The sequence below is a fragment of the Necator americanus genome, chromosome IV, assembly GCF_031761385.1.
Source record: "Necator americanus strain Aroian chromosome IV, whole genome shotgun sequence".
Taxonomy (NCBI): domain Eukaryota; kingdom Metazoa; phylum Nematoda; class Chromadorea; order Rhabditida; family Ancylostomatidae; genus Necator; species Necator americanus.
The window spans coordinates 34,921,068-34,936,315 of NC_087374.1; the positions used below are offsets into that span (position 1 = coordinate 34,921,068).

Sequence of the window (15,248 nt, forward strand, 5' to 3'; positions counted from 1 at the left end):
GTGGAAATGATATCCACAGTGAACAATAGAATAATAATAATGAAGGTTAAGATGGATGTAATGAAGTAAATAGACAAATAAATAGAAATTTGTTTGAGTAGTAAAAATGTGTTTGTTTGTGTTTTTTTAGATAAAATAAATTTTTAAAATTTTCAATTAGATTTTAATTTTAAAATTTTTAGAGAAGAGAATTTTAGGTACTTCTAAAAACTAACTGTCAAAATTGTGCAAATAACGTAATGAAAATCTTTGAGAAAGATTTTGAATCATTTGATTTAAAAAAAAATTAAGAAAAAAATTTACCGCTGACTACGTTCATCAAAATCCAGCGAGCCTTCATTCAAGAGGAATGAATGGAGGTTAATGCGAAAAGAAAGGATAAAAAGATATAGTGTACACTGACCAAATGGGACCCTCTGGGATGCACCGCGGGTTCGATTTTAATTCAAAATCGCTTTAAATTTATGAAATCGTGTTTTTGCTAAGCTTGCAGGACTTTTGGGACCACGTGACGTATCAAGTCAGCATTTTTATCGCAATAAGTTTGATAGCAATTTTTGGACCTCGAAGGGATGAAGGGCTTAGTTGGCTGAGGGCGATTTCGAACCACCAGCTCGTGAAGTTGCAGCCAAACCTATCACCAACTAAGCTACACCTACCCGAAACCAAGTGAATAAGTTGAATAAATTGATTTTGACAATTTAATCTAAATGGTATGTGAAGTTTAAGGTGTAAGGTCGATTTCTCGCATTTCGCCGTTGTACGAAATTTAAACAATGGAAAAACACGATCATTTTGCGATCGATTCATTACATCACCATCTAATCAAAGAAATTTTGCGTTTTCCTGTTTGATATGGTTCCTCGAAGGTCGAGGAATAGGTTAATTTTATTCAACAAAAAGACTTATCGACTAAAAATCGAAGGAAAGTCCTAAAATCATCTTACAAATCATTTTACTCCTACCTTGATTCTTCTTCTTCATATTTCTTATTTTACAGTATGACAAAAATGTAACCAATCGAATTTGTGTATAAGAGATTTTCTTGGAAACCTGCCAAAGGTGACGTTCTCAGAAACAATTTTGCGGCAAGTTCTGAAGCAAGAAATTATTGTCGATCAGTTCAGTTTTCAGTAAAACTTGTTTGTTTACTTCTTTGCTTCTTTCCCATAAAGAAAACTAGCTGATGGCGTTTATCTCATGCTTGGAATTTGGAAAAATCCTGAGGTAAACGTGAAAATAGTGAAAAAAACCAGGTGGTTTGTGTTGTTATTCTCTTCTGGATGATCGATGCGCTACCCGCGGATCATCATTCGTTGAAGGAATTACGGTCAGCAGTTAGTCGAGTGGCTATGTCTCTGGATGGCGAATACGGGGCCAGCCGTAGACGGAAGAAAACAATGCGATTATCCTGAGACGTAGGTGGATTCAGGGAACGATTTTTTTTTCCGTTTCCCAGGTTTTTCTCTGTTTCTGCTGTGCTAGGATTCACTAGAAATCTTTTACGTCGGCTACTGTACAGGTACAAAGAAGGCGATTTGGAGTGGCCTACAAGAAATAAGCTCTTCAGTCCATTTCGTTCTGGGAATCCCGCTGAAGTAGTGTTTCAATAAGTGGATCAAAGCGATGACCGCTGCGCTACATCGATGTCAACGGGGTTGAATGAACCGGTTCCTGCATCTTTGATACACATTTGAACTTCATTTCTCTAAGAACAATCGGTAACATCTCGAAAATATCCAGAATATCCCATAATTTCCTTGCTACAGTAACCAACCACGGCAGGATACGAAATCAATGGTCACCACTTCTTTCCTTTCGAAAAGGAATCGCAAACATATGCTATGGAAAACAGACAGAAATGTGGAGAATTTATCATTTGCGGAGAATAACCTGTTTTCAGAATGATTTTTCCGAAAATATTTATGTTATTTAGTGACTGAAATGACTGACTCACTCTTTACAATCTTCTGTGTTTTCATTTTTTTTTCTAAAAAAACAAATTTATATTTGCAAATATGTGCATATAGATCCACTAAACAATGGATTAAGGAATAATTTGTGGCCGCTTCACAGAAAGTTGGAATGCAAGATGTTACAGTAGTATTCGATAGAAGATTTCTTGCTCCACAATAAAGTTTATAAACATTTTATTTTATTTTTTTAATTTTATTGATTTTTCTTGATTTTCACACATTACCAGAAACTGAGTTTCCAGTAGACAAAATGTCGCATTTTTGACACTCTTGGGTTTTTTTTTTGTGGCTTTTAGTCGAGGGATTGAAACCCCCGACCGTGCCTGTGAAATCTAGATTATATATGAAGGACAATGAATAATCGGCCAGAAAAAAAAACGAAGAAAGAGGAGGAAACAAAAAAAGTGTGGCAAACAAAAACAAAAAAAGGGGAGAAAACAAAAAAAGTGTGGCAAAAAAAACATATGAGAGAAATGTAATAAGCAGAAAATATGGAGGAATATAGAAGGAACCACAAATAAAAGTATACAATTATTTAATATTAGTATAGCGCAGCAGTTTCCTTTTGTTGAAGAAAAAATCGTGAAGAAATGAAATTTTCCCGCATCAAAATCCATATCTGTGGAGCGCGAAGACAAAGAACGAGCAGACTTTCATGCTGTATTGCCCTTTTTCCACGGAACCTCAGCTTCAGCGACCTTATCACCTCGACTGAATCCAGAAAAAAACGAAAAAAAAACAAAAAAAGAAAGGCAAAGAAACAAAAGGAACGAAAAAACACTTCAAAAAAATTTGTCAAAAATTTTCCATTTTATCCACATCACATCCCTGATGAGCTGAAAAAAAAGAAGAAATAAAATTAACAAATCAAAACACAACAACCATCTAGAGCGAGTAATCTTGCATTGAATATTTATTTTTTTATGTGCATTTTTTTTTTTAGTTTGAAAAAAAACGACCACAAATTATTTCCTATTTAGTTTTTCAAGGACAAAAATCTCACAACAAAAACCGAAATTAATAATTAGAGTTTTTATTTCCTTGTGGGGAAAATTACTGTTTGAACCCTTTCATTCTGCTTGGGCGGTCGTCGATGGTTTTGTTCGCTCCACTCTACTTTTTATCTACTATGTACTGGTATGACATGACTATTTTTGATTAACCATTGACAGTTTTGATTTGCTTTTCAGTTTCCATCTTTTTTATAATATCGTTTAGCAAACTTTCCAAACTTTTCTTACATATTATTTTCAAATTTTTTCTTTATTTTCAAGCCATACCACGAGATTGAGGAACTTAAGATCTTTTTAGAAATAGAAATGATAGAGGTACGGTTCATAGGTATGAATGTGACCACACCAAATTCTTGCTAAATATCTGTCTGTCTAGCACCGCTTTTCCACCTTACGAGACGCCTAACAACGTGTCACGTATGTGAGAACAAAAACATACGCGCCATATCGATCAGCAAGCGACAGAGAAGCAGCGCCAACACTTCACTGATTCTACGCGCATTACTAGACGCAGCGTGTATGCAGCGCGTTTACGATACTTGTTCGTGGAGAGATCCCACACCCTTAATTTTTTGTTATGCTGCCTTTGTCCATGTTCGCTCTTCAGCTAGAACTCGAATAAAATCTATCTATCCGTCGCTCTTCCATAGTTTGTGAGAAGATGCGCCCCGATTGAGCTGCCTATCGAAGATGAGAATTGTCCTCAGATCTAATCTTACTACCTCGCACAGAAGTTTTATATCTATCTCTGATCTCTGATCAATATCTCTGATCAATATGATCTCTGATCAATATGATCTACAAAAGATTCAAAATTAGGGAATCAATACAAAAATGGGGTATCGTGGGACCACGTGGGCCGCCGGTGGGCCACGCCCGCAGAATATTGGGAAAGCGCAGTCCCATATGCCAGAAACGCAAAGAGCGCGCGGTCATTAATGGATTACCTACTAATTTTCTTCTTCACTTCTTCACCTTATCGGCCCTTCCAGTTTGAGCCTGGGAGAATGTTCAAGACATATCGGACAAGTTGATAGGATGGACTTCTTATAAGGTGACCAATGAGGCAACGACGATTTTATGTAACTATTTTAAAGCAAGGGGTTAGATGTTAATGTTCTGTTCGCGTCGTTTGCTGGTGCACCATATCCACATCTGCGTAAAGTTTTCGTTATGGCATTGGTCAGAAATAGCCTAGCAGCCTAAGCAGCTTCTCATCGATGCAATCGAACGTCTCCATCACTTCAGCCCACAATTCTGATCCGATAGATCGTGATAGAGCGAAATGTGAATAGGTAGACTGGCAACTTGACTTTGTTGGTAAAGGAAGTCGACCACGGACACTTTTTTAAAGGCAGGATATCATGAAATTCACGCTGTAAAAATCTCTCACAATTTCAGGATTCGGGGTCTCCCACCATAGGAAACTTCTACGGCTGTTTTTCAGGACAATCACAGGAAAATGATCGTGAACCCGCTCATATTCGTAACCTACACCTCGAACCGTACGCCGTCACTGAGAGATCACAACATCGTTAATTTTGTGATGTGTTGCCTACAAGGAATTAAATCGCGAATATTCTCTTGCATATCTTCGCGAAATATCCAATCTCTTCCCTAACATCCGCCGTTTTAAGGTGGTTTAAAGTTTAAGGTTCAGCACAGATAACAGAACTCAATTACGGATCTTATCACTTGTCCGTCTACAGCGATTCTTGTTGAAGATCTTGAGGAAACCAACATTTGCTTGCATTTATCAGGACAGAGTCATAGCCCGTAGGTGTTCAGCTAATTTGCCCTAATTGCATACATGTCTGTCAAGAGATCGACTTAAAGGCATCATCCCACGACTCTAAGGTGGTACTTATTTGAGGTGGAGTATTCGTATATGGGATCGTAGGTTATGGAGAGGGGGGTGATTCCGTCCATTTCTTCCTGTATCAGTGGAAACGGATGACTCCGGACAGCTGTTTCTTATGACGGGTTATGTTGGAATGCGCAACGTTTGCTCTCAGCCCAACCCCGCCCCGCCTGCGATTCGTCGAAAAAGCATTCTAACGAATCGCAGGCGGGGGCTTTGCAAGGGTGGCGCGCTGCAATTGAGGACGTCGTAAGAAACAGCGTTCCGGGGTTGTCCGTTTCCACTGATACACTGATACGGGGAAAAATGGACGGAATCACATAACTTCTCCATAACCTACGATCCCATATACGAATACTCCACCTCAGATTCGTGGTGTGATGCCTTTAAGCTCCACTAGTGTTTGGTTTTCCTGCCAGATTTTCAACTCTTTAGCTTTCTGTGAAAATGTGTGTCATTTTATCTGCTGAACCGCTCATATTCTTAGCATTTAGGTGCCTAAATAAAAATAACATTTTTCTCCATTTCATATGTCCCAGTTGTCATACATTTCCTTTTCTTTCTCTATACACATTTCTATCTCTACAGGTTTCTAACAATCCGGATTTCCTTCATTCTTCAATGATATTGACAATAGATAAACGAGATCATATAGCTGCCAACACTATTCGACCATATACCTCGCTGATTGCAAATTTCAACAATTCAAATATTTTACACAATGGGAAAAAGTGAGCTTGCGTACTACACACACACAGACACACTCGACACGGCATGTTATCCTTCAGATTCCGTTCAGATCTTTTGGAATGGTCACTTTCTATAGTAGAATAGACGTTTCCCCTTAGAAGTGAAGACGATTGGCTGTTCCTGTCCTTGATTGAAGCTCAACATACATTGGACGGGGCTGAAGAAACAATTTCTGTCGTATTTCTTCACCGCTCTCGACGATTGTAGTATCCATTCCGGATAACCTTCGCTAGCAGGTCGCGTTGATCTAAAATATTGTATATTAGTAAGCATTATATCTGTGGAAATAAGAACAACATAACATCCCTTTTAGATTCGATTTTTTTTTCTGTTTGGAGCAAAAAATGGAGGAAAATTTGGGCAATTTCTTGCTACATGTTACTTGAAAACGTTACTGCTATTTTGTTTAAATTTTTGCTTACTCCCCGAATGTTGTTTGGTAGTGTGTAAACTTTTTGCGTCATTAGGATATAAAGAGTACGACCACCTTAAGCTCTTTAGGCCAATCTTAATCGCGATCGAACTAAGTGGATGAAGAGGTGTGAAATATGCTGCAGCTACCAAAGTAGGAAAAAATAGTTGAAAAATGAGAAAGGGAGAAGGCTAACTGGGTTACAAATTAAATAAACTTGGGGAACTATCATGGGAAAAGGGACCAGAAAAAAGCTGGGCAGAAATCACTCTGAATTTGAACGAACTCCCTAACCACTTAATCACGCCGAGATGCGCAGAGACAAAGGGACGGGACACTGGCCACGTGCCCCCTCCATTTGTCCTGAGGGGATGAATGGGGAAGGGTTATGTAATGGCTTAGCCCAACACAGTTCTCTCTGGATCGGAGCAGTCGTGACCGGATCCTACCCACCCATGCCCGCTATTCCTATTCGGGACTTATTCGGGGCAGGTTAGAACCGATACAAACTGCAAACCCTAATTGTCGTGTTCACCTGAATACCGCACAAATGCTAAGAAAAGAGAAATTTTCCAAAAAAATTTAGAAACGAGAATGTAGCCGTGTCAAGACATCGATCGTTCAGCGAATGCTTGGAGGAACCATTCAGTGGGAATGTTTGTTCTGTCTCGAAGTTCCACTTTATTTGTTTCTAGAACGATAAACTTACGCGAGCAAATTCATCAGTTGACTGTCCTGCGAGGATGAGATTATTGACGAGAGAACGGGTACAAAAGCCGCAACGGACAGCAATAGTGGTCCGAGCATGTTACCTGAAATCCATTCAAAAAATGTTAAGTGAATTTTGTGACAAAGAAACGAGACATTGAACGCTTGGGGACAGAAAAATCTGGAAAAACACAAATTAAGAAAGAATTGCAGTTGACATGATACATCGCGCATTCGAACAGAAGCAAAGTAAAAACTTTCGACAAGTCACCGATGAACTGGTGCTGTTCTACTGGTATTCCAGGAAGACATTGATCAAAGGAGAAAGAAATCCAGAATATTAGTCCGATGGAAAAGAAAATTCGTTGTGCTCCATCGATATTTTTCTCGTCAGCATTTCTCCACATCTGGAGGGAGGAGAGACGGGAGAGAGAATATATTTATTCTAAATCTGCTTAGACAGAAAATGTAGTCAACGAACTACTTCAGGGACTCTACTTGCTTCCTTGCAGACGCATCGCTGTGCTTAGCCTCAGGTGTAGCGCAAGATTCACTTGAGCAGTGATTTCTTTGGTTTTTTTTTTCAAAAAGGAGATGTAGAATCAAATGTGGGATGTGTTGTGGAATGGAATGAGTGATTTTTTTTAAGTACAAAGCAATTGCGAAACAACGGCGTCGTAAATATGGTAATATATGAAGTCAAATATAATATGGAATTACAAATATATAAAATCTTAGAATACATCGTAAAAAAAGACGAACAAAGGGTGAATTGTTCGCCTACTATGGGAGCTACTTTGCAGTCAAATGATGCAATGATTTCTTGTTCAAGAATCAGAGAGGATTTTCCTTGATGTACTCGTCAGTGCAATTGAAGGACATATCAAGGAGTAGTATTTATTTTTTAAAACGAAATTCTGGAGGAAATGGCTCTAGGAAATTCTGTGTTACATCAACCGGACGGAAACAGTGAACTGAAGTTCGTGAAAACGGCCGTTTAGAGTTGATTGACAGACATATGCACTAAAAAATGACTTATGCATTGAATATGCTCTTCAGGTCACAAAAAAGTGACCCATTCATTTTCTGAATGCTCCAATATTTTTGAGGATTGGACTGAAACCATGAGTTATTAGGTTGGTGGAAAAATTAGTGCACGTTTTCAAACATTCACTTCGAAACGCTGAACTGTCAGGTTTATTCACTGTTCAGTGGTGCATAAAATTGATGAAAAGTTTTGAAATGTAAGCCCTCCACTATCAAACATGCTACATAATATTAGGTTGGAGCAAAAATAATGCCTCAAACATCGAAAGGCAAACATTCGAAGCGGCATAACTCGCCCAAAAGCTGTATAAAAGTCCGAGGTTTTCGAGTCCACAAACTTCCGAAGTCGTACTTGGCATCATCTTGGTTCTGGAAGATCTAACCTCTTAGGTAGCTGTCCAGATATTTGAAAAAGTGATAGTCGGTAGGCAAAAGGTCTGGCGAATATGATGGGGGAGGCAGGGTCTCGTACACGGGATAGAAGATTATGGAGGATTATGGAGGGGGGGTGTGAATCCGTCCACTTCTTCCTAATTGCCGTAAAAAACGGTCCGGAAGATGCGCGCGTGCTCAAGACTGGTGCGCTCCAATCGAACACCTTCTGGAAAATAGTGCGTCGGAACGCCCGAAGCCGTATCTTTCGGGCCGTTTTCTACAGCAGTTAGGAAGAAATGGACGGAATCACCCTTCTCTCAATAATCTACGATCCAGTATACGAATACTCCACTGAAAATCCGTAAAACTCCACATTCGTGGGGTGATGCCTTTAACCTTTGAAATGTGCGGCCGAGGATTGTCGTGTAGGAGAGTCGGGGCCTTTCTGTTCACTAACACCGATCAAAAAAGTTGGAGCTTCCTGTGCATTCCGTCCAGTTCTTTGCAGTACTTCGCTGCGGTGATGGTCTCGCCAGGTTCCATACAGCTGTAGTGGATTACACCTGTAGCAAACCACCACACAGTCACCATGGTCTTTGGGTGCACTTCGGAGAGTGCTTGGGAGCTTCATCTTTGTCCATTCATTGAGCAGGACGTTTCCTGTTGTCGTAAAAGATTCACTCTCATCGCTCGTAACAACACGATAAAGAAATGGATAGATTTTATTGCGTAACAGAAGCATTTAGCAGATCTCAGAACGGCGGTTTCTTTGGGACTCGCTCAGTTCATGCGGAACCCACTTGTTCAACTTTTTCACTTTTCCATTTTTTTTCCAAATGGCGGTTGACTGTTGAATGATAAACGACTGCTCTTGGGCAACGTCTCGTGTTGTTTTAAGCGGATCGTCTCCGATGATTGCCTTTAACAGATGGTCGTCAGCTTCAGAAATGCTGCCGCGATCTCTCTTACCTTCAAGGCTCATATCGCCACCGCTGCAACATAAATTCGGCGATGATTCTCTCACCCCAAACACGCGTTGATTTCCCAGCTCTCCCCGTCGCAGATCTGCCCCGCTTCAACTCCTTGAAGAAAATTTGGTGAAAATCTTGCCTAAACATATTATTTTTTGAGTCTTAGTTTTGACCCAAAACTGATTCTCGTTCAAACTCATTTTATCAGTAATAGCTACAACGAAGTGCGCCACAAAACCCAGTACGGCTTTTAAAATTAAAGATGAGTGTCAATGGGAAAAATTTGTCGTGAAGATAAGGCAACGAAAAACGCGCATTATTTTTGCACCAACTCAATAATTCTGCTTAGGAAGAACCTTTCGGTTCTCTTCTTTCTTCTATGCACTGTCTAATATTCATAGATAACGCCCGGTCAAGATGTGGAGGAACAAATTTTTGGTACTTGCCTCTACAGGGAAATATCTGCTTGAAGAACGACAAGCTATGTATGACGTTAAAAATTTTTAACAGACCTGAGAAGGAGAAGACTTGTTGATGAAAGCGGTGAAAACGGTGAAGATATGCTGGATAGCAACATAGAAATAAGCGAAAAGTATTTCAGCATAAGCTGTATTCCATTGACGTAAGCATCGTGAAAGTAGTCCACTCTTATTGACGTTTTGAGATTTACCACTATAAGCCGTAAACATCTTAACGACGGCATCTCACGGAATTCACCATGTTGTGAGCTGCCCACGAACAGGTAGATATAGAGGAAAATGAGAGGAATGATCCGACTCAATTCCCTCTAGTATCACAGAAAATGCGCATATTATTTATTTATTTATTTATTAAAACACCTGCAGGTGTGCCATAAAACAAAAAGAAACAAGATGGAGCAGAGCTCAATAGAAGTTCGCCTAAATTTTACATCAACCCTTCAAAGCATAAAGAGTGATGAGTTGGCAGGTCCTTCTCCAACAAGACTGACCCTTCAAAGCATGAAGAGTGGTGGGTTGGCAGGTCCTTCTCCTACTACAGAAGGTGAGAAATCCTCACGCGAGATCCTTTTCCCAGACCCAGAACACTGCGGTAGATAAACGGATGCCAGGGTTTGAGTGACCAACTTAACCTCGAACGGAGGAATCCGTTAGGGACCCTGGGCGAACGGGTATGGGGACCTCAAGCGCAAGGGCTCATCAACTTTGCTTTATAGTAGTTAGGTGTGACTATCAACCCAACGATAAAACGTAGTAAGTTGCATCGTTGATCTGGTCACACCAACGATGCAACTTATTACGTTTTAAAACAGTGTTTGTAACTGTGTCATTGTTCAACGCCCGCAACACAAGTAGTATAACTCAAATAAACACTAAAAATTGACCTATTCGCACTAGCCGTGGAAATATGCTGCCAATAGTCCCCTTTCTATTGCCTGTAATAAGTTGCGTCGTTGGAGTGACCAGACCACATAAGGCTGTTTCACACGTTTTTTCTCCTGGATTACTAGGGAAAATTGCGCAATTTCACGTTCATATTCGTGAGATACATCTCTGCTTGTTATCCATCTATTCGTGGAAAGATTCCAAAATTACCATTTTTGTGAACAGTTGCCTTAAAGCTGTACAAATACGGACGAGATTCAGGGACCGCGTGTTCTGAAGAACTTCTCGGAGAAACCCTATTCACAAATTCTCTTCTTAGAAAGTATGACTGCAGTACGTTGACTTTTGCAACGACGTTCGGATGGAATCCAGGAGATCCCAGTTCTTCTTTTCGTGTTCAAGAACTTTGTTGTTGCATTCCTCAATGTTCCATCATTGAAATCCTGTTCTTTTCATGGTCATTTCATTGCAAGTTGTTACGAAGTGAATATAGAAGTACATGGATGTATTCCGGAGGAGGAAAGATTAGAGATCGGCTAGATTTTGTCCCCAAAACCTTTCAACCCACTACTCGTCACCACAGCCAGGAGGAAACGTAGGTCCCCAATCCCTAAAATATGCCCCCAGAAGAAATTTGAGAGAGCATCAAGATGTCCCTGGAGACCAATGATGTGATATCTGTGTGAGTTCCGTTGATCTCTCACCCCAAATGTACCGTACCACCATATCGTAGATCCTTTATCTGTTCATCGGTTACCCGCATACTGTACAGAACATAGTGCTGAGTGTAACTGTCGGAGTTCGCTGAAATGAAATCGAATGCGAAGAATCGATAGAAACTTGTTTTTTGCGTAATCCGAGGAACTTTTCACTAGCCAAGGAAAAAGGAACCCTCAGAAAGAATTCCAAGAATGTGGTATGGATTACGGTTATGGATGGATACTAGCTGTACACGAGGGTAGTTAGCCTATTGAGGAGGTATGAGCATGTAATAGCATCACATTCGCGGAGTTTATTACCAATAAAGGGAACATAATGACATATTTATAGTATTTATGGGACTCTGGATCAGCATTGAACTTCCGAAGTGGCTATTTCGACAGCGGCAACCCCCCCCCCCCCCCCAAAAAAAAAATGTAGATCTAGTACGTATCCGCATGGAAATCACGTGAACAAACCAGGTGGTCGCGGGAAATGTATAAGACCAAGAAGATACACTGATTAACTCTGCACCCTTAGAATTATACCTATAAACAAATAAGGATTCAAGGAAAAGTGGGAATAAGCCATCAATCTGAATCCGATAACTAACTGCGATGCTAGAAAGACTAAAATACTACCTCGAAGCCATCCATAAAACGAATCTTACGGATGAACTTCAAGGAATACTGTAGAGAAAATAATAAAATCACACTTCTTGTGATTACGTTGAGTCGAAGATCGCGGCGGTATATTAGCGTCACAGTTAAAAACACAGCAATTTAGCTAGCGAGACGATAAGATGAAGCTATGAAGATTCCTGGATTCCGAAATTTGGATCTGTGGACGATAAGTGTCCGTTGATTTCTAGGAAAAACAGCGGAGATGAGCATTTTCCGCTATAAGTGAAGATTTAGTGTAATTTTCCCCTTTTATGGGGTTTCATTCGTACTCCTGTATCCAGAAGCATGTATTCGGAAAGCGCAACGTACTATTTCCCTTCATTATAGTACTTGCGACCACTGATAACAAAAGCAGGAGGAATTTTTTTTCTTGATCCACTGGACACACCGCGAATACGTCTTTATCGCCTGAGAATTTCAATAAGAAATGTAGACGAAATTAGTTAAACATTTGGTGGAGTCGGAATTGGTACGATAGAGCGGTTACGGTAGATTACAACCTATATAATGTGCTATAGTTCTATAGTGAAAAAAAAAGCAAGCACGTCATAATCGCCGACAAAAATTCCACTATTTCGTGTAAAGAAAACCAAGTACCTACACGAAAGGAGAAAAAAATGAGGAAAACACAGTGGTTCTTTTCTTTCTACATACATTTCTGTAGGTTTACGAGCTGAGAACTGGTTCATCATAAAAATTTGGTCAAATAGGTGGATTTGTGACAGTAGGAGTTCAATTGTGAGCTGCTTTAGTGATCATCTGGCAGTAAATAAATTTCAAAATTTCACACCAATTGATCTTTTTATTTCCTCTATTTTTTCCCCAACATTTTTCGAACTAAAAAGACAGCACAGTTAGCGGAACTAAAATCCGAATAATTTATGCCCTTCATCCGTCTAGACGTAACCTATTTACAATATTTAACCTCTTCAAAAGAAGCGGAAATGTGTGTTAATTGTTGAGAGTAGCGGAAATAGTTGCGCAGTTCCTTGTGACAGATGTCCGACACGTTCAGATATGCGACGAATCAAAAATCAAAACCTCACACTACCTCGAACTTTGCGCCTCATAAATGACGTTTTGTGCATGAGCGCAGCGCAGCACCAACACATCTGTCAATAGAAATTGACCAACTATGCTTATTTATTCTATATTTACCAGGAATCATATTGGTAAACAATTCAAAGAACGCGCAAACGGAACGGCACGTATGTGAATTCTTCGTAAGAATACAATAATTAGACCCATTCAGATCAAATCCTCGTATGATGGTGGAGAACTCGTGAGTTCATTTTTACTCTCGAAACGTACTCAATAGATCCAGCTACCGTATCTGTCTGTGAATAGGAGGAACAAATTTATTCCTTGAAGTCCTTATTAAAATGACAACGTTGCTGGCGAGCAGTTAATTGTAAACAACGAAAAATGTTGAGAAATTGTTAGATATGTTAGTTATCTAATGGAAATTTGACTAAAAAAAGAAGTTTCTGCAATTCGACAAAATATTATGGAAGGTTCTGGAAAAGAAAATATAGAATAAAAATCTCTATCTGAAAGAAAGAAAAAACAGTTCCTATGCTGAGGAGTTTAGCGCATTTTGCCTGAAACTGGATCTAATTAATTTTATTTAATTAAATTTGAATTAGGTTTAATTTTAATTAATTTAAGTCAGAATTTATTCTTTCCTTTTTAATTTCGGGTGGTCTTTGCAGTGCAGGTAGAAAAAAAACGCCTGCTACGAATCGCTGCAAGCTACTGTGAACTCATAAACAAATTTCAAATCTGAACCTAGGAAAGCGCGAAATATTCTGACTGCAGTCAAACGAGGTTAACGCTACATATGTAGTGGTCTGTGAGAGAAGAAGGGGCGGGGCAAGGATGTCATGATTGGATCATTGATGTCTTCCCCGCTATGATCTAACTCAACATTCACTCTTCTTCATCGTGTTTGAGGAAGGAAAAATGCGAAAATCATACAGGAATGATTGAGATTTTGACTTTTACTATTTTTGTGTGGCTGTTTTTGCTGTTTTTACCAGAGGTGCTGCGGTTATAATAGAAATAATAGCAAGTGATTATTCTCTAAGAAGAGAAAATAAAAACTAATTTCTCTGAAAAAAGGCCTTATGAATGGTTTCAATTATTCACTTCAAAAACAAAAAAAAAATGGAAATAGAGAAGTAGTAAGAAAAAAAGAAAAATGTACTAACGTAAATTTGTTTTTTGAGGTAAAATGAGCCAAGCGATCATATTGGGAATTTTCACAGTCGTGGAAAATTTTGCTTGATTAAGTAGATAAGAGGCATGGGATTCCGCTAACGCGTCCCTGGAAAACCAATGGAGAGAGGCGTAAGATTTGATCCAGAGCTATATTGATTGAATTTTCCTGTCAGTCGCAGGTTGTGGTCAAAGAAAATAAGTGTTTCCCGTTGTAGGCCCTTTTTTGGACGTTCCGCAAGACCTTTATATTGGAGAAAAGAAAAAAGAGATAGATCCCCGAATGTTATAAGTCAGAAAATGTAAGTTACAGGAATAAAGGAAAACGCTCAAAGAAACGCTTACAAATTTTCCTACTTAGAATTTATTAAAATTTTGAAGAAGGGCACTTCATCGGATGGGTATTTCTATTTGGACATATGTCAGTGGCAGTTGTAGAGCGAGTTGAGAAAAATATGATCATCGATGGCGTGGCAGGAGAACACGGGCTCTGGTGCATAAGTTGTAGATCAGAAGACGAAAGTAATAAGAATAGTGGATCAAGTTTTTTCTCCGAAAGGCACGAAAGGCAATTTTTCTGCTGGATAATCAGGAGATAAATAGGTTACAACTGTCATGTAAAAATTCATTTATTGGAAATTTATATAATTTGTAAATAGACTTGAAATACAAAAAGAAGTGGTAAAAAAAGAGCAAGGAAGTCGAAGTAATTACAAATAAAGAAAAGTAAAGGAAATAGTTTTAAAATTCCTCATCCCATGTATTTTCTTCATACATACGTACGGTATAGAAACGAGTACTGTAGCTTTGGTGGAGTAGGATTGATAACTTTGATACACTAGTAAAAGCGAAGCTTAGGACATAATTACAGATAAAAAAAATTCTCAGCCGGAAGAAAAGTCTGAGAGGGGAATTTCTCGGATTTTTTCCTCTACTTTCTAACCATCACGTCTAAGGTACAGACGTACATACATATCTTCTCAGCATCGAATATGCTCTCAAAATCCAGAGAAAAAAAACTTGCTATTTCCTTTACGAAAATAAAATAAAAGAGCCCCTTTATACTTTTGTCCTCTATATTATATTTTGCATCTTTAATTTTATATTTTTCAAACAAAAATATAACCAGTATATTTATTATAAATTTTCTATTCCTCAAGGCCTTACAACCT

At 39.0% G+C, this 15,248-nt stretch overlaps 1 protein-coding gene across 2 annotated transcripts; it reads right to left on the bottom strand.

The window, feature by feature from the left end:
• Positions 1-5,663: 5,663 nt before the first annotated feature.
• RB195_003696 (uncharacterized protein) lies at positions 5,664-9,124 on the bottom strand (the record flags this gene model as incomplete). 2 transcript variants are annotated; one of them, XM_064201456.1, is made up of 4 exons in its annotated part: positions 5,664-5,847; positions 6,722-6,824; positions 8,539-8,705; positions 8,943-9,124. In XM_064201456.1, the coding sequence occupies 4 exons, from the start codon at positions 9,122-9,124 to the stop codon at positions 5,664-5,666; spliced, it is 636 nt and encodes a 211-aa protein (XP_064057337.1). The 2 variants fall into 2 exon arrangements, with proteins under 2 accessions (XP_064057337.1, XP_013302819.1); XM_013447365.2 differs by lacking the exons at positions 8,539-8,705; positions 8,943-9,124 and having other exon boundaries at positions 6,722-6,819.
• Between the last annotated feature and the right edge of the window lie 6,124 nt (positions 9,125-15,248).